Here is a 24,253-nt window from a genome sequence, read left to right as displayed (position 1 = left end):
TACTCACATTTCAGCGTAATAATCAAGCAACTTTGCTGGTGTAACATGGTTGCAGCAGGTCCAATGATAACCAGGTCAGAAAACATGCAAACATGGAGACATTTCGTACTATTTTTAGGCAGTGTGTAAAATCATTGCGTTTGCTGCAGCCATGGCAGCAAAGCTCCTTGATTATTACAGATTATTTTGAAGGAAGCTGAAAGCCTGTAGCAGTGGACTTACATAATAGAAAAACAAATACAAATGGAAGTCAATGTGCTCTGTATGGCAGATATGGTAGATCAATTAATCAATCATTGGATTTGGGTGTCACCCAGTGGCTACTTTTGGTATAACATCTAAACGAAATCTTAAAGGGACAGTTCGCTCCAAAAATTAAAATGTACTCGCCATTTTCTCGCTCTCATGGGATTCCAAAGCTTCATGAGTTTCTTTCTAATGTTGAACACAAAAGAAGATATTTTGAATAATGATGGCCACCGGTTGCCACTGACATCCATAGTAGGACAAACAAATAATATGAATGCAGATGTCTACCACTACAACATTTTTCTAAATATATTCTCATGTTTGTTCAACAGAAGAAAGAAACTCATGCAGGTTTGAGGTTTGTGATGGGTGAGAAGTAAATAATGACAGAATTTTCATTTTTTATTTTTATTTTTTGGGAACTGTTTCTTAAAGAGTCTATAAGTGGGGGTCCAGGGTGTTTTTTAAGGCTTAATTGTGTTTATGGGGTGCAAGATTAATTTGTGAATTTTTTTCACGTGTCTTTCCTTAATTTTTTACTGTGGCTAGATGTTGTTGTTCACATGGCTACATTACACAAAAAGTTTAAAATGATATTGTAGATGTCTACCATGAACTTAATAGGCTTAAATGATTTAATCGCAATATTTCGAGATTATTTTACATAGGAAAAGCAAATATGAAGCATTAAAAATACCAAAACAACATAAAAAAATGAAACGACAATAAAAATAAAAAACAGCAATAAAAATAGCAATAAAGCAGCTTAAAATAAGTTTAAAATTATTGTTCATTCATTCATTTTCCGTTCGCTTAGTCCCTGATTATCAGGAGTCACCACAGCGGAATGAACCACCATATATTCCGACATATATTTTATGTGTCCTTCCAGCTGCAACTCAGCGTTAGGACGTAAAATTATTGTAATAAAGCAATTTTTAAAACTCAATTAAAAGAAAGATGCATTAATAAAAACTTTTAAAAAGTCATAAAATATTCCATAGACAAAACAAAGAAATATAAATCAAAAACAACATTTATATATATATATATATATATATATATATATATATATATATATATATATATATATATATATATATATATATATATATATATATATATATAAACTCATTTAATTTACTGTAAGATTTCTCACTTAAAAAGTTTCACTTTCACTTCAGTTATAAGCCTTCGAATATCTTCTTCAAAAACAAACTAAACAATATGAAGTTTCCACTATCACACCACTTTTCATTCACATATTTTTAACCCAGAGGAGTCTTTGTGTCTATCTAGAACAGTCCGTATTATCCAACTTGTACTGAGACCGAAATAAATGGTGCATGAGAATCGGATTGATCTGTAAATGCAGTCATCATCAGCTCAAAGTGCTTCATCTGCAGGCCACACAAGAATCAGTGCATCGTTTACAGAATGACGTTTTCAGTACAACTGGCTCTTGTTTTGTCGACCATGTCTTTAATACCACAATTAACTTGTTCATATGAGCTTCAGGACACAATTCACACTTTAAAGGAGGAGAATGCGTTCCTACATCACCGGCTGAAAAACCTCACGCAGGCGCTCAAAGAAATGAAAAAACTGCTTCTGGATCACTCGCATGGTGAGAAGCCACTTTAACGAAGACCTCGTTATACATTTATTATACATTTCTATTTGTTTCTGTGATTTAATAAAGCAGTTCATGTGTCCACAGACTCTACTGCGAGTCATAACAGTGAGAAGTTGCATGCGTGGAATGAATGGATTAAGAACGGTAATATATGACTTATGTTTTAGCTTTCATGTGTTTTATTGTGTTACGTGATGAATTGTATTTCCTATTGTTGACATTAATAGTTTCATAAACAACTTTTAGCATCCTAGAATGATGTTAAATTAATAATAAATTCCACAAAAAGCTTTTTATAATGATTTTAAAGATGTGCACTGGTATAGCATTAACTTGATAGTATTATATTATATTATATTATATTATATTATATTATATTATACTATATTATATTGTATTATATTATATTATATGGCGGTTATTATATTATATGAAATGCCAGTTGACATTTCTGTGTGGAGACTGTGGGGGAACCTACACCCGGAGGATAGCCACCGAACACAGGGAGAACATGCAAACTCCACACATAAATGCCAACTGACCCAGCTGGGGCTCAAACCAGTGACCTTCTTGCTGTGAGGCGATTGTGCTCCTCACTCTGCCACTGTGATATTATATTATATTATATTATATTTTATTATATTATATTATACTATATTATACATGTTTGTTTGACCCACATACAATTACCAAATTTTCCTTTTCGACTTATCCCCATTGCTATTCATGCAATATAATAATAATAATAATAATAATATTAATAACAAAAATAAATATCAACTTGTTTATGTTTAGTGTTTTTTGTTCTCAATGAGTAGACTTACTGTTTCAGCACTGAAAAGAAAAGGCAAATTTACAAATGTTCCAATGCTTGTTCTTGTAGATTAAAGATGTTTCAAACAAAACCTTAATGAAACAGGTTGGAATCATATCACTTTAAATAAGAACATTCAAGCTCAAAAACTTTTGGAACAGCTTATATTTTCATAATCATATAGTTTTTTGCAGTGCTTTTAAATTACAAGATATAATTTGTTACTATAAAATTAAGATATAATTAAGATTAAGAGTACTACACAACTTTTTATTTTGTTAGGGAAACATTTTATTAATGAACAAAAACTTTATCAAATTTGCAGACTTCTTTTTCACATTTCTTAACTGAAGTTGATGCATTTGTTAAACCTTATAGATTTTTAAAATGCCACTGATACAAAAGTCTTTCCTAATGTATCTTGTTTTTTATTTATTTATTTTCCTCTTTTTATTTTTCCACTTATTGTAGTATTTTAAAATGTTATATAATAATTTAATAATTTAATCTGCTCTGTTAAAATTACAATAATTGTTTTTATTTTTTATTTTATTTTAGGTTTGTTTATATATATATATATATATATATATATATATATATATATATATATATATATATATATATATATATATATAAATATATATATATATAAATATATATATATATATATATATACACACACACACACACATATATACATACACACACACACACACACACACACACATACAATTGAAGTCAGAATTATTAGCCCCCCTGAATTATTAGTCCCCCCATTTCGTTTATTTTTTGTCCTCAATTTCTGTTTAACAGAGAGCAGATTTTTTTTTACACATTTCTAAACATAATAGTTTTAATAACTCATCTCTAATAACTGATTTATTTGATCTTTGCCATGATGACAGTAAATAATATTTTACTAGATATTTTTTAAAACACTTCCATACAGCCTAAAGTGTCATTTAAAGGCTTAACTAAGTTAATTAGGTTAACTAGGCAGGTTAGGGTAATTAGGCAAGTTATTGTATAACGATGGTTTGTTCTGTAGACTATCTGAAAAAAAAAAATTGCTTAAAGAGGCTAATAATTTTGACCTTAAAATGGTTTATAAAAAATTAAAAACTGCTTTTATTCTAGCCGAAATAATATAATAATTTAATTTCCTTAATGTCCTTGTTTCCTTAACGAACACTTCAATGAATAGTTCCAACAAGATTAATTTTTTTGCCTACACTGTAAACAATTTCCTGTCGAATCAACAGCAACTTACTTAAAATCAGCAAGAGTAGAGTACTATACTTAAATTTTACTGCAGTTTATCTTGCTGTCTTTCTTACATATCTTTACTGTAAAATATACAGTAGTTTTCACAATGCAACTTTAAAATACAGCAACATACTGCATAACTGTCTTACAGTAAAATACAGTTCATATTACAGGTAAATACTGTGTAGTTTACAAAAATCGTTGACAGTGTATGTGGAGGATATTTTAATAATGTACAGATCACTTTTTAAACAGTTAAAGTTAAACAGTGAGTTTGTTTATTAAACCTGCACCAAAAGTTAAACCCATTTTTACACATTGTATAAGGGTTCAAACAACTGTATGTTATAATCTGATATACTGGGTGATGTTTTTCAGGTATCAGTGCAGAGACTCATCTCATGTTAGAGCAAGCTTTCTGCCTGCCAGAGCTTCACGCCAGCGCTGTTTTATACTTCCCAGAGGAAATTCTCCTTGTTCTGTCTGCTCTTTTTTGGATTGGGATCCTTCTCGTGCAGATATGGTCATAAAAAAGGCGGACCCAACAATCAACAGAAAAGCTCAGGCTACTTAAAATTAGAAAATTAGGCTGTTGTTATTTATACATTAGTTAACAAACAAGCAACAAACAACTTCTACAAGATTCAGCAATCGGAGTCAAATGTATAATATGTTTTTGAAATCAAATGCTGTATTGTTAACATCATTAATGAATGTACTGTGAACGTATACACGACTGAAAAGATATTTATCAAAGTTATACACGTTAACTTTGATGTAATAATGTAAACACATAAAAATGTAATGTTGTAAAGGTTTCCATTTTTATTTGATCAATTCAATTAAATAGTCATTTGCTGATTTAATGTTATTTTTTTATGTCAACGTTTATATCAATAGCTTGCTATTACTCCAGTGAAACCTGGTTATAAAATCATGTACACCACCTGACAAAAGTCTTGTCATCAATCCCAGTTGAAAGAGCAATAAAGAAAAACTTGACTTCTAGTTAATCATTTCAAGTGGCAGAAGGTAGATTATTCCGATTAATCATCTGTTGAACTGCATCCCAATCATCACAAATACTGTAGAAGACCTATTGGAACTTGCATGGATGCAAGATTGTCACAGAAATCAGTCAAGTTTGCTGAAGGAAAAATCATGGTTTGGGGTTACATTCAGTATGGGGGCTTTCGGAAGATCTGCAGAGTGGATGGCAACATCAACAGCCTGAGGTATCAAGACATTCGTGCTTTCCATTAAATTACAAACCACAGGAGAGGGCAAGTTCTTCAGCAGGATAGCGCTCCTTCTCATACTTTCATCAAAGTTCCTGAAAGCAAAGAAGGTCAAGGTGCTCCAGGATTGGCCAGCCCAGTTGTCAGACATGAACATTATTGAGCAGATGAAGGAGGAGGCATTGAAGATGAATCCAAAGAATCTTTATGAACTCTGGGAGTCCTGCAAGAACGCTTTCTCTGCCATTCCAGATGACGTTGTTAATGAGTGATTTGAGTCGTTGCAGAGATGTATGGGTGCAGTCCTCCAACCTCATGGGAGTCATACACAATAATAATTATTTTTCCACTGCACATGACTTTAAATTCTATACTGGACATAATTTCTGTTAAGTGACAAGACTTTTGTCTGAGCAAAGTCAGACCTTATTATCCTAATGAAATAATTCAAAATCAAGGCTTGATCATATTTTATTTTGGTGAAATAAGCGTAATCTAAAGGCCTTCGCCTTTCATATTAGCCACCTCTGATACCAAATGATCAACTAGAAGTCAAGTTATTATTTGTTGTTCCTAACACTTGCATAGGCGACAAGACTTGTGTCAGGTAGTGAATGTCAAGTGCAAAAAAAAATGCACCACCACTCATAAAATCAACCCAAGCTCATTCTGAAAACGTATTCCCGCGGACGTTTCTGGAGAGAGCGGAATACGTCCCGGGAGGTACGTACGGCTGCATTTATTTTTTTCAAGCGAACGGTACGGGGCGGTTTGACGCTGTTCCCTTTCGCGCTTACCGGCCAGCCGGCCGACCGCTTACCTCCTTGTGGAGGGCTTCCCCGCTGCAACCCGTTTGTCCACTCAGCTCACCGTGTACGTCGGCAGGCTTGAGATGCAGAGAGGAGTTGACCACGGCGATCGGTTTCGAGTCCGGGGAAGAGCGGTTCCAGCAATCAGGTAAGACAAAAACAGAATGCCAAAAATTAAGTGAACGAGTTTCGTAACAGGGTGAGGACGCGGTGAAATCCGAAAACGCGGTAGAAAAAAAAAATCAGGGCTTTTCTTTTTTTGGACGGCTTTTGTAAACTGTTGCTCGGGGGTTTAGGGAAGCGAGCGGGCGGGCGGGTCATTCGGTTAAATTGGTTGGGTTCAGGGAAGGAGGAGGGCAGGTCAGCAGATTGGCCGGTCGCGCAGTCAATCATCCGGTCAGTCGGACAGCGGCCTCTGGTGGGTTCACGCAAAAACAAAAACTGCAGCCTTACGTACCCGCCGGGACGTATTCCGCGGTCTCCAGAAACGTCCGCGGGACTACGTTTCCACAATGAGCCTGGGTTGCATAAAAATTACATTTGCTGTTTGTTCAAACTACTTGTTTAAAATGAGCTGAAACAACACAATTATAAAAGGTTTTTTGGGACAATGTAATCTACTTCAATCTACTTAAATTTGTTAAAACTAATAAGTTAACTCAATTCCTTTATGTTGTCCCAACACAAATTGATTGTGTGCATTTATTACAGTGTATACTGTATAATTGATGTCAACAAATGTTACAAATAATGACTAACCTCCTTAAAATATATGTAACGCTTTTATCTCTGACGACGAATGTGATTGATCTGTATTTGTTGGTTAGATCTGGGTCTTTCTGTCTAAAATGAATGTAAATAAAGAATAAAAACCCCAGTTTGATATCCCAATGACCAAGACGATCCTGTTGATTTTGTCTGAGCTCATGAAAAGGCAGCTTCTCACTGATAATTACTGTAGCAACATGAAATGATTCGATGTCCATTCGCAGACTTTGTGCGTGTTTGATGTTGCACACTGCAAATATCACACCGGCCAGCAGAATCGGCCTTTGTTCTGTTAATTAAAATCACCCCCTTGCATAGACGAGAAATCTGCCTATTTGTACTTTCATTTACATCTGATTGTGCTGAATTGATAGAAACAAGTCGATTTACATTTGCAAAAGACTTGCTATGTTTAGTCTAAAACCCCAGTTGATAGTAACTTTACATAGAACTATGTCATATAATTTCTTCCAAATTTAAAATAAATATATTGTAATTAAATTACATTTTGTTTGATCATTTAATTAAATTTTATCGTTTAAATTGAGAAATAAGGTTATCATTAGTTTGTCAGATCAAAACTTTTTGTTTTGCATCTTAAAATACTGTTAAAACACCAACATAATGTATTTTTATTCCTTGAAGTGTGAGTCAGCTCCAGACACCCATGCTAAACTGTAACGTATATTTTCAAACCAGCTTACATTAAAGTAAAAATAATAATAATAATAATAAAAAATAAATATATATACACACACACACACACACACACACACACACACACACACACACACACACACACACACACACACACACACACACACACATATATACATATATATATATATATATATATATATATATATATATATATATATATATATATATTGTAGGGATAGTATACAGTTTAACCCAAAGAATGATTGTGGCGAGGGGGCATGGCCGAGAGCCGTGGGAACTGAGTGAGGCCACCGTGTAAGTGGATACACCTGCGGTGCGCACCTGCCTCGGATCCCACGGAAGGAGCTCTGGACAATAAAAGGAGGAACGATGGCAGAGGAAGCCGAGAGAGGACCGGGCATTTTACTTTTGCTTTCAGTTTGTTTTAGTTTAGACGGAAGCCTCCGTGACTGTTATTAATAAATCACATAAAAACTGCGTCGGTTCTCCGCCTCCTTCTTCCCAGCGGCCAAAGGGCCTTGAACTTTATTACAATGATCAGTATGGTAGATGAAGAAGAGCCGAAGTCAGAGATTTAAATAAATAAATCAAGTGTATTGAAGATAGTTTGCAGTTTCATCAGCAGAAGCCAACTTCAACACTCGTAATGAGTTCCTAGGCCGCTCTGCTCACAATCACCAATCAATAACAATTATACTCTCACATAACGTCATTAACTGCCTCATACATATAGGTGTTCTAACCTGATTGGTTAAAAACACAGATAGACTCTGAAAATTTCCTTGTGGGGTTCGTGCGTACAATTCTGAACATTATCTAAAGCATTAACGTCAGACATCCCTTAGACTGATTAGAGCTGACTCCAGACCTGTGAAACGGATCAACAATCAAATAGAACACACACACCTAAAGTATAATCTGTTTCTTATCCAAGGCTGAGTGTACTCTCAGCCGTCTTTATCGAAACTGGTTAAAAACCGGTAGAATCTACATTCAGACCAAGTCTATCTTGAATAAAAAGTAGAATCACTTTAAAAGAATTAACCGTAAAAATAGCAAAATCACTTTAGACATTTTAGACAATATTAACTTGTCGTAATAACAATAGAAACAGCTGCTTCCTGTCGTCAGCCCTCAGTTCCACTCAAAGTCTCCGTGACCTCTGACCTAGTTTGGTGGCTTCTGAAAATAGTTATAAAGAGACAGGCAAATGCACTGAACATTCTTATATTAAGCAATGTGTTAACTTATTCATTAATTAAAATTAATTCACAGTTAAATACTAAGAAACAGGTTGATGAAAAAGATAAACGTTGGTCCATGATGAGATGGACTGGAAAGCAGAAATCTGAATCCTTTAATATATATATATATATATATATATATATATATATATATATATATATATATATATATATATATATATATATATATATATATATATATATATATATATATATATATATATATATATATTTATATATGTATATATATATATATATATATTGTATAATGATGGTTTATTCTGTAGATTACCGAAAAAAATATTGCTTAAACGGGCTAATAATCTTGACCTTAAAATAGCTATTAAAAAATTAAAAACTGCTGTTATTCTAGCTGAAATACAACAAATAAGACTTTCTCCAGAAGAAAAAAAAATTTCCTTGCTCTGTAAAACATAATTTGGGAAATATAAAAAAAGAAATAAAATATTCAAAGAGGGGCTAATAATTCTGAGTTCAACTGTATATACTGAATTTTCATTAGTTATGACATGTTAGCAATTCTATAGTCGTCTTTGAATCAGTAACAGGCAGTCAGATAGCGTGTGTGTGCACATATAACATGAGCATATCTAAAAACTCATAGTAACATGTGTTAGCTACCTCTTCGTCTGTGTCCACTGCTAAGCCATGCCCTGCAGGCACAGGACAACAACATGACGTCATAATGACGTTGTACCCCAACGTACCCCAACATCAGGGTGATGTTAGATTTTGTTTGAAAATGAAAATCAGGTTGACGTCAATGTCCAACCTAAAATCAACCGAAAATCAATCAAATATCAACGTCTGTTCTTGTGACACCTTGATGTTGTGTGGACGTTACCACAATGATGACATCTCTCAGACATTGAATTTTGATCACAACCTAAAATCAACCAAATATCAACGTCTTTTGACATCGTTTTTGGACTTCAAATTAACGTCCTTAGATGTTGGCTAGACATTGAATCTTGGTCACCTAACGTCATGACCTAAATCTAACCTAATATTAACATCTTATCTGATGGGGTGTCACACCATATTTGCCTTTGAAATTCCGAGAGTGGGATGGGGGGGTTATTAAATAAGATCTTGATAAGATTGAATAATATCTAAATCAGATCTTGGGTTGTAACGTATGTTGCCAGATTGAGATAAAAGGTGGGTATTTCCTCAATGGAGTGAGGTGATGAGCTTCATCCAAGATCTGGCATCTTGACTCTTGACAAACATTTATGAAACTAGATTGGGTCATACAAATGAGGTGGTTTTCCCAGGATAACATAAACAAAACAGGAGATGGGTGTGAAATACGGGAGACTCCCTGGAAAAATGAGAGTTTTGGAAAGGTATGGATCACACTACAATGTGAGCATGCAAAATTCCCAGTTATCTATAACTGTACACCTTTAAATATTCATCCACCAATCAGAATCAAGCTCACAGTAGCCAAGGAGTATAATAAAAATACAAAGATATTTCTAAATAATGTTATCAAACTCACATACAGGTGTGAAATGATTTATGCCAGCGTACAACAAACGCTATTAGACATCTTTTATGAATAAACATTAAGGGGAATAGAAAGACAATTGCATGTTTTTTTCTCGAACTGCATGTTTTAGTTTGTTATTTGTGGCCTCATTGATTTCAAGAGGTGTGTTATTGTTGGTGTGTGTGGTGTGTGTATGTGTGCGTGGTTGGTTAGGGGTGGCGTTCAACTCATCTGTGTGTCTGATGCTCCATCATTATATCCAGCCTGTTGCATTAATAAAGCTGAAGACACACATCGGCAAGCGCTTCTGACAGAGATGCTGCACCGAGGCATACCACGTCTGCTGTGCTTGGGTAAGTGCAGCGTTTTTGCAATTGTTAAAAGCTAAAATTATTGTATTGGCTTATATAATCGTGTAATTAAAGTTTGTGTGTAACAGTGTGTGATGGAGTCAAATTTCCAGAACATATTATGTCCTTATTTTGTACTGTGCTTATTGAGGCATGTGGACATATTGATAATACAGTGTTTTATAACACATTTAAGTGCACTATTTTATTACCTTTTTTCAGTTTTTTCACATCTACTGTTAAGAGAGAGTGTAAAGAGGATATAAAAAGATTTTACATATAAATTAAATGGTTAAAATATTGAAAAGAAATAGAGTAATTAGAGTAGAGTAGTTAAAAATAAAGTTTTTTACTGCTATTGTGCTTCAAATGATCATGTTTTATTCATTCATTCATTTTCTTGTCGGCTTAGTCGCTTTATTAATCCGGGGTCGCCACAGCAGAATGAACCGCCATCTTATCCAGCACATTTTTACGCAGCGAATGGCCTTCCAGCCGCAACTCATCTCTGGGAAACATCCACACACACATTCACACGCACACTCATACACTACGGACAATTAAGCTTACCCAATTCACCTGTACAACATGTCTTTGGACTGTGGGGGAAACCGGAGCACCCATAGTAAACCCACGGGAGTTCACCCGTAGTAGGGAGAACATTCAAACTCCTCACAGAAACGCCAACTGAGTCGAGGATTGAACCAGCGACCCAGCGACCTTCTTGCTGTGAGGCAACAGCACTACCTACTGCGCCACTGTGTCGGCCCATGTTTTATTACAGTGTTTATTCATTTTCCTTCTGCTTAGTCTCTGATTTATCAGCGTCGCCACAGGGGAATGAACCGCCACCTATTCCAGCATATGTTTAACGCAGGGGACGCCCTTTCAGCTGCAACCCAGTAGGAAACGTTTTATCCAGGGTGTTACTTGCAATTTCGTAGCAACTGTTTGTGAAATTTGATTTCTTCCGCAATGTTTTTCAGCTGAAGAAATGGGGTTTAATAATTTGTGTGTAAAGAGATGATAAAATCATAAGTGTCCTTTTTAAAATAAATTTTACTTAATTTTAAATGCAATTTTACTTTTATTTAAATGTATAAATAAGTACACTCTTGGAAATAAAAAGATGGTAAAAGTAATGTACCCTGTCAATTTTTTAGGTACTAATATGTGCCTGTATGTTACCAATAAGTGACAGCTTCTTTACTTTTATTTCTGAGAGTGTATTTCAGAATGATAGTTTGTGTTTTTCCACCAGAATAAAAGGCTTAATGCTTAAAATCAAAACCAAAAAGCATTCATTTAGTAATTTTACGGTTAAATATTTAAAGTATAGGCATCACGGTGGCGCAGTGGGTAGCACGATCGCCTCACAGGAAAAAGGTCGCTGGTTTGAGCCTCAGCTGGGTCAGTTGGCATGTCTGTGTGGAGTTTGCATGTTCTCCCTGTGTTGGTGTGGGTTTCCTCCGGGTGCTCTGGTTTGCCCCACATTCCAAAAACATGCGGTACAGGTGAATTGGGTAGGCTAAATTGCCCGTAGTGTATGTGTGTGAATAAGTGTGTAAAACATATGCTGGATAAGTTGCCGGTTCATTCCGCTGTGGCGACCCCAGATTAGTAGGGACTAAGCCGAAAAGAAAATGAACAAATGAAAGAATATTAAAATTATTATTATGAAATGCTTTACAGTTTAATGGCTTTATGCTGTTATTTAGCAATTTTTTTAAAGTTTGTTATTTGTTGAAATTATAATAATAACTGCAATTACTGCCGTCCTCCCATTTTGTTCCTATTTTTTATATATATTTTTTTATTTAATTCCTTAGCCAATCTTAAACACTTTGGTGAATAGACTTAAGCTTGGTCTCATTTTAAAGAAGGCAGATATCAGATTGTACTGTAGCTGAAGTGAAATAAGTTTAAAAAGTTCAATAAAACAAAACTCAGGTTGCTTTGGGTCCTATCACTTATACAAAGCCTGCCATGTAAATAGCAAATGCTCCTTGGTGCGACGCAACTGACTCTTAAAGGCAACTTCAGATGAGACTCTGATTGGTTTAATGCAGGTTATGCTCAAAACACACCCATAACTCATTAAGAGAATAAGCACATCCCTGTTAGACCATGCGCCTGGGCCCAGAATGTATTTTTCCATCCTTAAAAAAAGCAAAAGTGTATTCAGACACACCCTTAATGCTTTTGTGCCATGTGCTTTGCAGTTACATCGTTAAAATGGAGCCCTTTATGTTTATGAAAATAACAAAACAATACATTTATTTTTTACAAAAAATACATTTTTTGCAAAGCAGTTTTAGCCTAAAATTGACAGAAAAACAAAGCTATACATCCAAATAAATATTAATATTTCAAACTTGAAGTTGATATCTAAAAAACTGAGCTTTCAGTATTATTTTGTTTGATTGCAGTTCAAAACATTACCACTGGATTACATCCAGTTTCCATTGATGACTATAGAAGAGTGCCCCCTATGTTGTGAGGAATATGAATAATATTTTTCCATACTTCTGACAATATTTATGTAGACATAAAATTCAAAATTATTACGGAAAGTTTTTGGGTATTTGATTTTAATTTATCCTCTTAAAACATCTAAAACATCCAAACAATTTTTACTTGTAAATTGCTGTAGCAAAGTAATGCATTACGACTCTGATGAGCATCCTTGTTGCAAGTTAATAAATAACTCTTGCTCAGTTATATGTCAAAAATTTCAAATATGGAAACTAAAACCAGATATGGACATATTAAGCTTTCAGATGATATATAGTTTGTCATGATTGATTTATGTTTAAACTACAATATTATGGTTCAAATATGAAACAGCAAACGCCTCCACAGGTTGATAGTAAATGTGTTTTAATCTATCACAGTTCCTGAGGGTAAAATTTGTATTCAGTAGTCTTAAACCTTTTCAATGATAATATATAGCTTGTCACAATTAGATTAGGATTTAATTGCAAAAGAGTGATGTAAACTACTGCTGATATGGGTAAAAAAATTGTTCAAAAGTATTAAATATTAATGGCTGTAAAGGTAAATCAGGGCCTGTCAATGTTAGGTATAGCCTGGATGTAAATAAATGTTCTCCCAAAGTTTGTTTATTTACCGTCAGCCTCACATGGCTAATGCTAGGCAAATTAGCATTCTCCTGCTTCGCTGGAGTGCTTAGATTGTATTTGTAAAGGGGTCAAATATTCAATATTTTAATGAATTGCTAAACTGCTTCTTCATTTAATGGGGTGTTGTTCGGCCAAAGAAAACACCCCCCCGTCTCCTGGCATCAGATCCCATTAGCTCACCCACCTGCTGCCTGCAGCCCAGGCCAGATGAGTCAGCATGAGGCTCAAGGGGCTTCGCTTGTCCTCTCATATCCCTACTCCACAGGGGTGTCAAAAGTACTCCAAAATGACACTCAAGTACAGATATTGAGGGACAATTTGACTGACTTAAGTTCAAGAATGGGCAAAAATATTCCTGAGTAAAAGTAAACAATTGTACTTAAGTTTTAGAGGCATAGTTTTAAACCTGAGCTTTTTTGGGGGGGGGGGTTAAATAGGAAAGATGATATTTTGAAGAATGTTGGAAAGTAGTTTTTGTAAAAAGTAATATGATCTGTTTTAGTGATAAGTTTGGTGGAATTTGATTTGAATTTAGCCTCTAAAAACAGCTAAACAGTTTTACATGTGAATTGCTGTAGCAAAGTAATGCATTACGATGAGTATCCTTGTTGCAAATTAGTAAATACTCAAAGTTGACTCGATTAAGTTCAAGAATGGCCAAAAATATGCCTGAGTAAAAGAAAAAAATTGTACTTAAGTTTTAAAGGGATAGTTCTAAACCTGAGCTTCTTTTTTTGGGTTGAACACAAAATTAAAGAATGTTGGAAAGTAGGTTTTTGTAAAAGTCATATGATCTGTTTCCACAAACATGCAAATGCTTTTATCTGTTAGCCTATTGACATAAAAGACAAATAACGATTTTCTCCAATATTTATTACAAGAAGTTTGGTGGTATTTGATTTGAATTTAGCCACTAAAAACAAACAGTTTTACATGTGAATTGCTGTAGTAAAGTAATGCATTACGATGAATATCAGTTGCAAATAAGTAAATACTCAAAATTGACTCGATTAAGTTCAAAAATGGCCAAAAATATGCCTTAGTAAAAGTAAAAAATAAATAAATAAAAATTACTTAATTTTTAAAGGGATAGTTAAACTATGGAGGACTAGCTGGTTAGATGCTGGTTAGAAAAAAGTAAGAATCAAATGATCAATTTAATGATATATAACCTAATGATGATTGAAGCTTAGAATGCATAATTATAAATCAAAATTTAAATGAACAAATAATGGACAAATAAATAGGGATATTTTAATGTGCTTATTTAAATTGTTTTTAAATGTCATTTTATTGAACAATAAAACATTGCACTTAAAAATAACTTTTAAATGTAAAAAAAATAATAGACAATTTTATAAATATTCCTTTAATTCAAAAATAAGTAAATTTATAGATCATTTTAAATGCATTTAAATGCACAATTAAAATAGCTTTTAAAAATGCATTTGATAAATACGTTTCTCTCTCTATTTAAATCAAACAAAAGGAAAAAAAAGAAAACTTAGAAAACGGACGTTTTTCGTTTTTTCTTTTGCTCACAAGAAACACACGAAAAAACGAGATTTTGGCTGAATTTTCGATTTTGGTTTAAAATCAATGTACATTTTTTCAATTTAGATTTTCGCGGAATCTGAATGCTGTGGTTTATGGTGTATGGCTTTTTAGGATAGGACAATATACAATAATTTTAAAATCTGAAGTTTGAGGATTAACATCTAAATAAAGTGCTTAGGATTTAAGACGAATTAGGATTTGACATAGTTATTCTAAGGCAGCACAGTGGCTCAGTGATTAGCACTGTCACCTCACAGCAAGAAGTTCGCTGGTTCGAGTCCCGGCTGGGCCAGTTGGCATTTCTGTGTGGAGTTTGCATGTTTTGCCCTTGTTGGCGTGGGTTCCCTCCGAGTGCTCCAGTTTCACCCTCAGTCCAAAGACATGCGCTTTAAATTGAATGAACTAAATTGGCCGTAGTGTATGAGTGTGTGTGAATGTGTATGGGTGTTTTCCAGTGCTGGGTTGTGGCTGGAAGGGCATCTGCTGCATAAAACATTTGCTGGATAAGTTGGCGATTCATTCCGCTGATAAATCCTCTGATAAATGAAGGGAATGAGCCGAAGGAATATAAAAGAATGACTGAATGAATGAATATTTATGCTATAGGAAATTTACAAAATATCCACAAAGATCATGATCGTTACTTCTAATAATTCTAATGATTTGGGGCATAAAAGACAAATCTATCGACCTTATTGAACTATATAATATATTTTTAGATATTGCCAAAAATACACACATATTGCAAACACTTTCCTGTATGGGATCTACAGTAAGTTACAGTACATCAATTACAGCAAATATACTGTATTTACATTTACAGCACCATTAATCTTGCTGTGTATTTACAGTACAGTATATCTTTATTGTAAAGCATACAGTAATTTCCATAGTATAACTCTTAATTACAGTAGCATACCGCATTACTATCCTACTGTAAAACACAGCTCATATTACAGTTAAATACTGTGCAATTTACGGGAAAAAAAAAACGTCGAGCATGCAACATTCATTAATTTACCTTCGGCTTAGTCTCTTATTTATCAGGGGTTGCCACAGCGGAATGAACTGTTCCATCATATATTTTACGCAGTGGCTCCCCTTCCAGTTGCAACCCAGTACTGGGAAACACCCATACACTCTCATTCACACTCATACTCTACGGCCAATTTAGTTTATTCAATTCACCTATAGCATGTCTTTAGACAGTGGGGGGAAACAGAAGCATCCGGAGGAAACCCACGGCAACACAGGGAGAACATGCAAACTCCACACAGAAATGCCAACTGACTCAGCCGAGACAACAGGATTGTTTGACACACATATTATATTTTTAGAAATTGCAAGAAACACAACCACAGTTAGCACTTTTATGTAGGATCTACAGTAACTTACTGTAAATCAATAACAGTAAAAATACTGTATTTACATTTACAGCAGCATTTATCTTGCTGTATACGTGTTTACAGTATGGTATAGCTTTACTCTAAAACATAGTCATTTCCTCAGTGCAACTTTAAAACACAGTAACATACCGCAGTACCGTCCTAAAGTAAGACACAGCTCATATTACAGTTAAATACTGCATGAATGATGCATGCGACTTAAGACTCACAAATGTTCACTTTGCATGTTCATTCAATTCAAATGACACTATAACAAGCTTCTAAAGTCACCACCAAGTCATCCTGCAGCATGTTTACATACACTACAGCATCATAGCATCAGTCATTTCTGAAATGCACCGGCCATATTAGGCAAGCGTTAGCGTAGAGTTCCCTACATGGCCACAGTGGCAATGAAAGCTTATGTGATCAGGCACAAACCTTTCCTTACAAGCTTTCTAACTGATCCTCTAAGTACAAAGCGTCCTTGCTCTTTTCATGTGACGGTCAGTAAATGGAGGGTTTGCTGCCGTTTTGGTGTGAAGTGGCCGGCCTATTGAAGAGAGTAAAGAGGTCTGCAGTACACAAAGGCTGGCTGTGATGATAATAGTGGTAATGAAACACAACCAAAATAGGAATATACAGCCAAGAAGGGAGAGGAGGTGCTCGAAGATTTACACTCGCTTTTGTTTTTGAGGCAAAGCACATGTTTGGAAATTTACGCTACATCATGACTTGAATGATACTGTTTATCTTGGTAATTATTATTAGGGATGTTGAGTAACTTGGAACTGTTTGTTTCTGCAGTGCCTGAATGCATTTGGTCAGATGAGGAATGATGCTATGGACTACTATCTTCCCTTGAAAGGCATAAATGAAGAGGGCTAGCATGTTTCGTCCTGTATGGAGCTCACTTCAGACGCCTTCCTCACTCTGGCTCTTCCTTCTGGCCTCTTCGATCAGGATTAATCCTGCTGTGCTTGAATTGGGTGAGTGCAACCTGTATTGTATTTTGGGTGCATGTGTGATTTTTACTCTGCCGAACGGGCCCATAAAAATGCATGCAGGCCATGCAAATGTTTTATACGCTTGCATAATTTGACAAAGGGCTTGACAAAACGTTGTGCTGCTGCACGTGTAGCCTAGCAACGGTGGACTTCAAACTGCTCTGCTTCCTCAAAGTGATGCTCGTTTGAATTGAGCTTTAATGTGGTGAACGATGCACTGAATTTGTGTATTGCTGCAGATAACACACGAATGATGACGCAAAGTAAAATTGTTTATGATGCTGATCACATGATACTTTTACTTTATTTATAAGTGATCCAAAATATCTCTAAATGGCTAAAAATTTACATTTAGGGTAGAAACACGGGTTCTCGAACTTGGTCCTAGAGGTCTGGGGCCTCATGTACAAAGACTTGCATCGAATTCATACTAAAACATTGCGTACAGACTAAGCTGAACATTTGCATACGCAATAATAAAATCAGATGTATGAAACAATGCGTACACAGAATCCCACCCGTATTCTCTTTTTACATCCGAATTAACATGAAACTGAGAGCATGTGCATGAGTGCTAAACTCCTCCCTGCCTCCTCCCCCTAATGAATATGGTAATGACTCCACTTTGGCAAAACCAAACGAAAAAGCCATGGCAAAAGCAAGCAAAAACAGAAACTTCACAGAATGGGAATTGGACAAAACAATCTCACGGCAATTCGTAACTTTTTCATTTAGTGGCTAATTCGTATGAATTTATACGATCTAATTCGTACAATTTAGTACGATTTGCTTATCCCCCAATGACGGTTGGGGTTAGGGGTGGGGTCAGGTGCCACGCCTCCTTTTTAAAATCATACCATTTCGTACGACTGAATTCGTACGAATTCGTACGAATTAGCCACTAAACTGGCAAAACGTAAAATACTTACGTTTTCTTGTGAGATCAGGCTGGAATTGGAGGTGCTCCTATCGGAGTTAGACTGGAGAAAAACTGTGTTACTTGCAAGTTTGTCCTCAGGAATTAATAACAAAAGAAAAAAAAAATAGGAGAGTTTAGCTGATGCGGTTAACACAGTGGGGTTTAAACATCGCATTGTGAACAAATTAAAAAAGAAATAGTCCGATGTAAAGATGCAGGTTACAAGAACAGCAGTGCACTGTCAAAGTGTGGTCCGAACAGGCAGGGGGGACAGGGGATGCTGAACTAACACCCTTTGAGGAAAGAGTTGCCTCAATTGTGGGCGACATTTTACTGTCTGGAGTATTATCCGTGTCTTTGGGAGACACCGATGTATTAGAGCAGGGGTTTTCAAACTGTGGCCCAGAGTGAGGAAAGATGGGTCGCGCAACGTCACTTAGCCGCAGCTATATTTACGTTGCGGTGAATCAAAACCAGTACGATAACGAGCAAACTATTCTTTAGAGATTCTGTTTTCCGTCGCAGACTTCTGATATGTCTTCAGATCAAACCAAATATAAAAAGGAGCCACACAGAAAATATGATCAGTCCTACCTCGATCTTAGTTTTATTGCTTGCAGAGGTCCAGAGGGTGAGGAAGTCCTGAACTGTCTTTTATGCTTAGAAAAGCTACCATGAAACCCTTAAAACCTAATTAACACAACAAAACATTTTTCAACAAAGGTTGATCCTTTTCTCTTCTAAAAAAAAAAAAAGAAGAGTATCTTCGTCAACAAAAAATTATCGCAGTTAAAGCCTCATTTTGTGCATATATCGCATAATCTAAAAAGCCACTCACCATATATTTTTGACTGCTTTAAATGGATACATTTTTTACCCATTTTTCCATATTAAAATATTATGGTGGGTCTTGAATTATTTGCCTAGGTGGGTCCTGGAATGAAAAAGTTTGTGAACCCCTGTATTAGAGGAACACTTTGTTAGGGTGGTATAGCAGCACCCCTCTGCTCTTATCAAGGCAGCGCCACCGTCATTTCAGCTGCCCAATCGCCCGCTCTACAACTGACCGAGTGTGAGAATGGGCATCATTGTATCTGCGCTCTTGGTCAGTTCGTTGGTTGTTGAGGGGGGTTAACAGCCACGTCTTTAATGTATAAACGTGGTCTCCTGATATGCAGTTAAATAATTACGCTTCATAAAAAAATGTAATAATAAAAACTTGAAATAATATCTTAATACACATCACTCACCAAGAAGCCACGCATCGCGCACCCTGCCACCTTGGAGCCTCCTCAATCTTGTATACATTTGCAAATGCTTTTATATGCTCTAAATCACATTGGTAAAATTATATATATATATATATATATATATATATATATATATATATATATATATATATATATTGTGTCAATGAACCTATTTTATCAAATTATAAATTAAATGTTTTTCACGTGTTGGTGCGATACTTTGTAGTGTGCAATTTAACATAATTGCCTCTAAGAGTCGCCAATTGAAATAAAACAAACACACACAAAAAATACACGTGCACCAGACATGAAGTTGGCATGGACCAATGCACACTCACATTAATTTCATTGTTAGTAAATCCAAACGTGAGCGTGAAACCTGTCGTATGCAGTTTTTGTGCGTAAACAGCGTTGATACATGAGGCCTGCAAGGATCTTTCTAGAAGAGCTTATTTTTCTAGCCCAGATGTGCCTGACTGGGATTTGGAGCTAAAATCTGCAGAACAGCAGACCTCCAGGACCGAGATTGAGAACCCCTGATGTAGAATTTCCACTACAAAATGTAAACATATTTGAATTTATTAAATGGGATAGCCCCTTGAGATGAATCATCTCATTTTCAAGGGGGTCCCTAAAAAGTTCACAAATCAAACAGAGTACAACACATCATAAAATACATACACTTGACAAGACAAACAAACAAACAAACAAGCAGCACACTCCACCTGAAACACTTCCCACAATCGGAAGCCTAAATAAGCAACAACATATAATCAAAAGTACAAACAATTTGATATGCAAATAAATAATAAACACTTAATTTGGAGCCAATAGTAATAACATTCGCAAGTTGTTTCCAGAAGAGAAAATAAATTAGCCCTGGAAAGATGAAGTGATTTAATTGATCTAAAAAACGAAGGGAGATTGTTCCAGTCAGAAGGTGCTTTGTATCGAAAGGACCTTTCTGTAGAAATTCTGGGAACAAAAAATAATCTGTTGCACATGACGAAACGAATATGATGATGTAAATGGAACAAAAAACTGCTTTAAATAAGAAGGGAAATTAAAGTAAACACATTTAAAAAGAAACAGATACCAATGATACTGTCTGCAGATCTTAGGTTGAAGCAAACCAAGTGTTTTGTATAATATACAATGATGGGTTCTATAAGGACATCTTAAAACAAATCGACACAGAGAATTGAAGACAGTATTTAAAGGTTTTAAATTAATACCAGAGGTATTGTTATAGATAATATCAGCGTAATCAATTATTAGAAAAATTATATTTTCTGGTGCTGAGCACAGATGAATTGTGATCAATAGCATCAAAAAAAAGTTTTTTTGACATAAATTAATATATGTATGTGTATTATATAAACTCACCGGCCACTTTATTAGGTACGCTTTACTAGTATCAGGTTGGACCCCGTTTTGCCTTCAGAACTGCCTTAATCCTTCGTGAAGTAGATTCAACAAGGTACTACAAATATTTTGGTCAAGAAATTTTGGTCCCTATTGACATGACAGCATCACGCATTTGTGGCTGTTTTGTCGGCTGCACATTGATGAACCTGCAAAGTTTTGTTCCAACCCCAATCAGGCACACCTGGGCTAGCTAATCAGGCTCCTAGTAGGCTTTCTAGAAACATCCTTGCAGGTGTGTTGAGGCAAGTTGGAGGTAAAATCTGCAGGACACCGGCCCCTCCAGGACCAAGTTTAGACACCCCTGATTTAGAAGCATAAAATGAGACAAAAAGCCGTTTACTCGCACGCGCCCGTCAGGATCGGCAGGCTAGCACAGAAGCTCCATTGAATATACTGGGGTAAAATAAATATTCAGTAATTTAATTTGCTTCCTGTACAATCTGAGACCTACTTTATATCAGACATCACTCAGCCAGTGGAGATTGCTGATTTATAAAGAAAACAGACCTTAAACACGGAGATTTTGTAATGGCATTCAGTTCACAGGAAGCGCTTAACTGAGGTTACTGTCAAAATAAAAGTCCTTTCGCATTTTTCTGCATATACACTATTAAATTATTGATGGGGACATTTCATTAGTTGACGGATTTTGGTGAGGACCTGTCCCATCCATTTAATGTTAAATCTACGCTACTGGGATACAGTCTGTGTCACTAGTTAAAATGGCTTATTTCTCTGGATATTAATATTCTTCAAAACAAATTGTAATTACATAAATCAGTAAAATCTCTGTAACACTGTTTTAGTGGTTTAGAGGAAATCTTACATATTGTGCCTTTAAGGAAATAAAACACACTTCCTGCTTGGTGTATTTACAACGTATTATTGCATTTACTTTATGCCTGAAAAATCATCTTATTACATGTTTTCTTCATCCTTTTATGTTCATTTTTTTCTATTCATGCTTTTCTCTTTTGCTCAGTGTTTGCGATCTTACCCGAAGATGGCGTTGGGATTTTAAACAGCTCTCTGATGCTGCACTGTGCGGCGTTTGACTCTGTCCTGAAGTTTCCTGTACCTGTGAAATGGGAGAAAAACACTAGGGGTCTGGACAGGAGGTCCCAGCAAATGGCCAATGGCTCACTTTTCTTTCCCCGTTTACAAGAGGAAGACTTTGGAAACTATTCGTGCAGTGCAAAGAGAGGGAACAAACAGATTCAGACCACTGTCATGGTCAGCAAAGCATGTATGTATATTGCATTAGTATATAATAATAGTATATACAGTATAGAAACTATTGATATAATGTTAGGGTGGCACGGTGGCTCAGTGGTTAGAACTTTCGCCTCACAGCAAGAAGGTCGCTGGTTCAAGTACCGGCTGGGCCAGTTGGCGTGTCTGTGTGGAGTTTGCATGTTCTCGCTGTGTTGGTGTGCGTTTCCTTCGGGTGTTCCAGTTGTGAATGTGAGAGTGTATAGGTGTTTTCCAGTACTGGGTTGCGGCTGGAAGGGCATCCGCTGTGTAAAATATATGGCAGGATAGTTGATTGTTCATTCCGCTGTGGCTGAAGGAAAATTAACAAATGTTATAATGTTGCTGAACCAAAAATTTTAATTCTGTTATTAAAAATTTGGCCTCATGTCATTCTAATCCTCTGAGACCATTGTTTGTCCTCAGAGCACAATTTAAAATATTTAAGATGGAATCCTAGAGCTCTCTCATCCTACGTAGACAGCAATGATTCCAAAATGTTCAAAAAAGGAACCAGAGACTTTGTCAAAGCATTCCATGTGGCATAAGTAGTTCAACTGTAATCAAATGAAGCTCCAAGAACACTTTTGTGTGCCAGAATACCCTGTAAAAATGTCTTTGTTTGCCCATGTCTTCCATGTCAGGTCAGAGTGCACATTTAATACGGGCAAAACGGAGTGTTGGGCAAGCTACTTGAAAAATCGAAAGAGCTAAGCTATTAGTTACTCTACTTAAAATGTAGCTTGACACTAAAAGCTACCCTCTGGGAAATGTAGCAAGCTAAGCTAAAAGCTACATGTTGAAAGTAGCTTTGCCACATCAAAGCTAATTTTTTTAATTGAACCACGGTGAAGCAGTGGCACAGAAGGCAGTGCTATCGCATCACAGCAAGAAGGTCGCTGGTTCGAGCCTCGGCTGGGTCAGTTGTTGTTTCTGTGAGGAGTTTGCATGTTCTCTCTGCATTCGCGTGGGTTTCCTCCTGGTGCTCGGAATTCCCACACAGTGCAAAGACATGTGGTACAGGTGAGTTGGGTAAAGGCTAAATTGTCCGTTGTGTATAAGTGTGAATGAGTTTGTATGGATGTTTCCCAGAGATGGGTTGCAGCTGGAAGGGCATCCTCTGCGTAGAACATATGCTGGATAAGTTGGCGGTTCATTCCGCTGTGGCGACCCCGGATTAATAAAGGAACTAAGCTGAAAAGAAAATGAATAATTGAATCACTTGATTGAATGGGAATTAGTAGTGGTTATCAGCTGATAGATATGAGCAAGTAGGGGCCTTCTGCACCTACTAGCATGTAAAAATACCGAAATACATTTAGATCATTTACTTTAATCATGGAATCTGAAGAAACTTTCAACCACCACAACAAAAAATGTTTCTGAAGACAATCACCTACTGCACTTTCAGGCTAGTATCATCAGTACTTTTAGCGACATACTGCCCATCACTGGTAAAATAACTCTTGCTTATTGCAAATATATTATATGCCAAATATTGCCTGTACTAAATCCGCACCCTGACCTGACGTGTCTTTTAGTGTCATCACATGGTTAATTTTTAAATATGCTTGACAAGAGTTTTTGGTATTGTTTCTCAGCATTGGGTTGTTGCTGGAAGAGCATTCGCTGTGTAAAAACAAATGCCAGAGTTGGTGGTTCATTCCAATATTGTGCATGATTTGCACCTCCAGGCAGACCCTTCTCGCTCATTCCGCTGTGTCAGCCACTGGTAAATCCAA

The 24,253-nt window shown here is 35.8% G+C and overlaps 1 protein-coding gene and 1 long non-coding RNA gene across 5 annotated transcripts in view; both read left to right on the top strand.

The window, feature by feature from the left end:
* Positions 1 to 1,604: 1,604 nt before the first annotated feature.
* LOC141385667 (uncharacterized) lies at positions 1,605 to 7,100 on the top strand. 2 transcript variants are annotated; one of them, XR_015492095.1, is made up of 4 exons: positions 1,605 to 1,876; positions 1,970 to 2,029; positions 4,344 to 5,880; positions 6,498 to 7,100. It is a non-coding gene; the product is annotated as an uncharacterized LOC141385667 (long non-coding RNA). The 2 variants fall into 2 exon arrangements; XR_015492096.1 differs by having other exon boundaries at positions 1,641 to 1,876; positions 4,344 to 4,890; positions 6,530 to 6,907.
* Positions 7,101 to 10,465: 3,365 nt separating this feature from the next.
* The window catches only part of LOC101882342 (uncharacterized), a 34,797-nt gene continuing 21,009 nt past the window's right edge, over positions 10,466 to 24,253 (top strand). For 2 of the 3 annotated variants that reach the window (XR_015491976.1, XM_087254398.1), the window contains exons 1-2: positions 21,505 to 21,658; positions 22,243 to 22,506. Coding sequence is in view for 2 of the 3 variants with exons in the window: in XM_087254398.1 (XP_087110524.1) it covers positions 22,293 to 22,506 (214 nt within the window). In the remaining variant the exon portion in view is untranslated. Of the gene's footprint in view, positions 10,575 to 17,463; positions 17,646 to 21,504; positions 21,659 to 22,242; positions 22,507 to 24,253 lie in introns of those variants that run through there. The other variant, XM_087254397.1, reaches the window with a different exon arrangement.

This window comes from Danio rerio, chromosome 5 (genome assembly GCF_052040795.2).
Source record: "Danio rerio strain M-AB ecotype USA chromosome 5, GRCz13ab, whole genome shotgun sequence".
NCBI lineage: Eukaryota > Metazoa > Chordata > Actinopteri > Cypriniformes > Danionidae > Danio > Danio rerio.
This window is presented reverse-complemented; position numbering and strand designations above follow the sequence as displayed.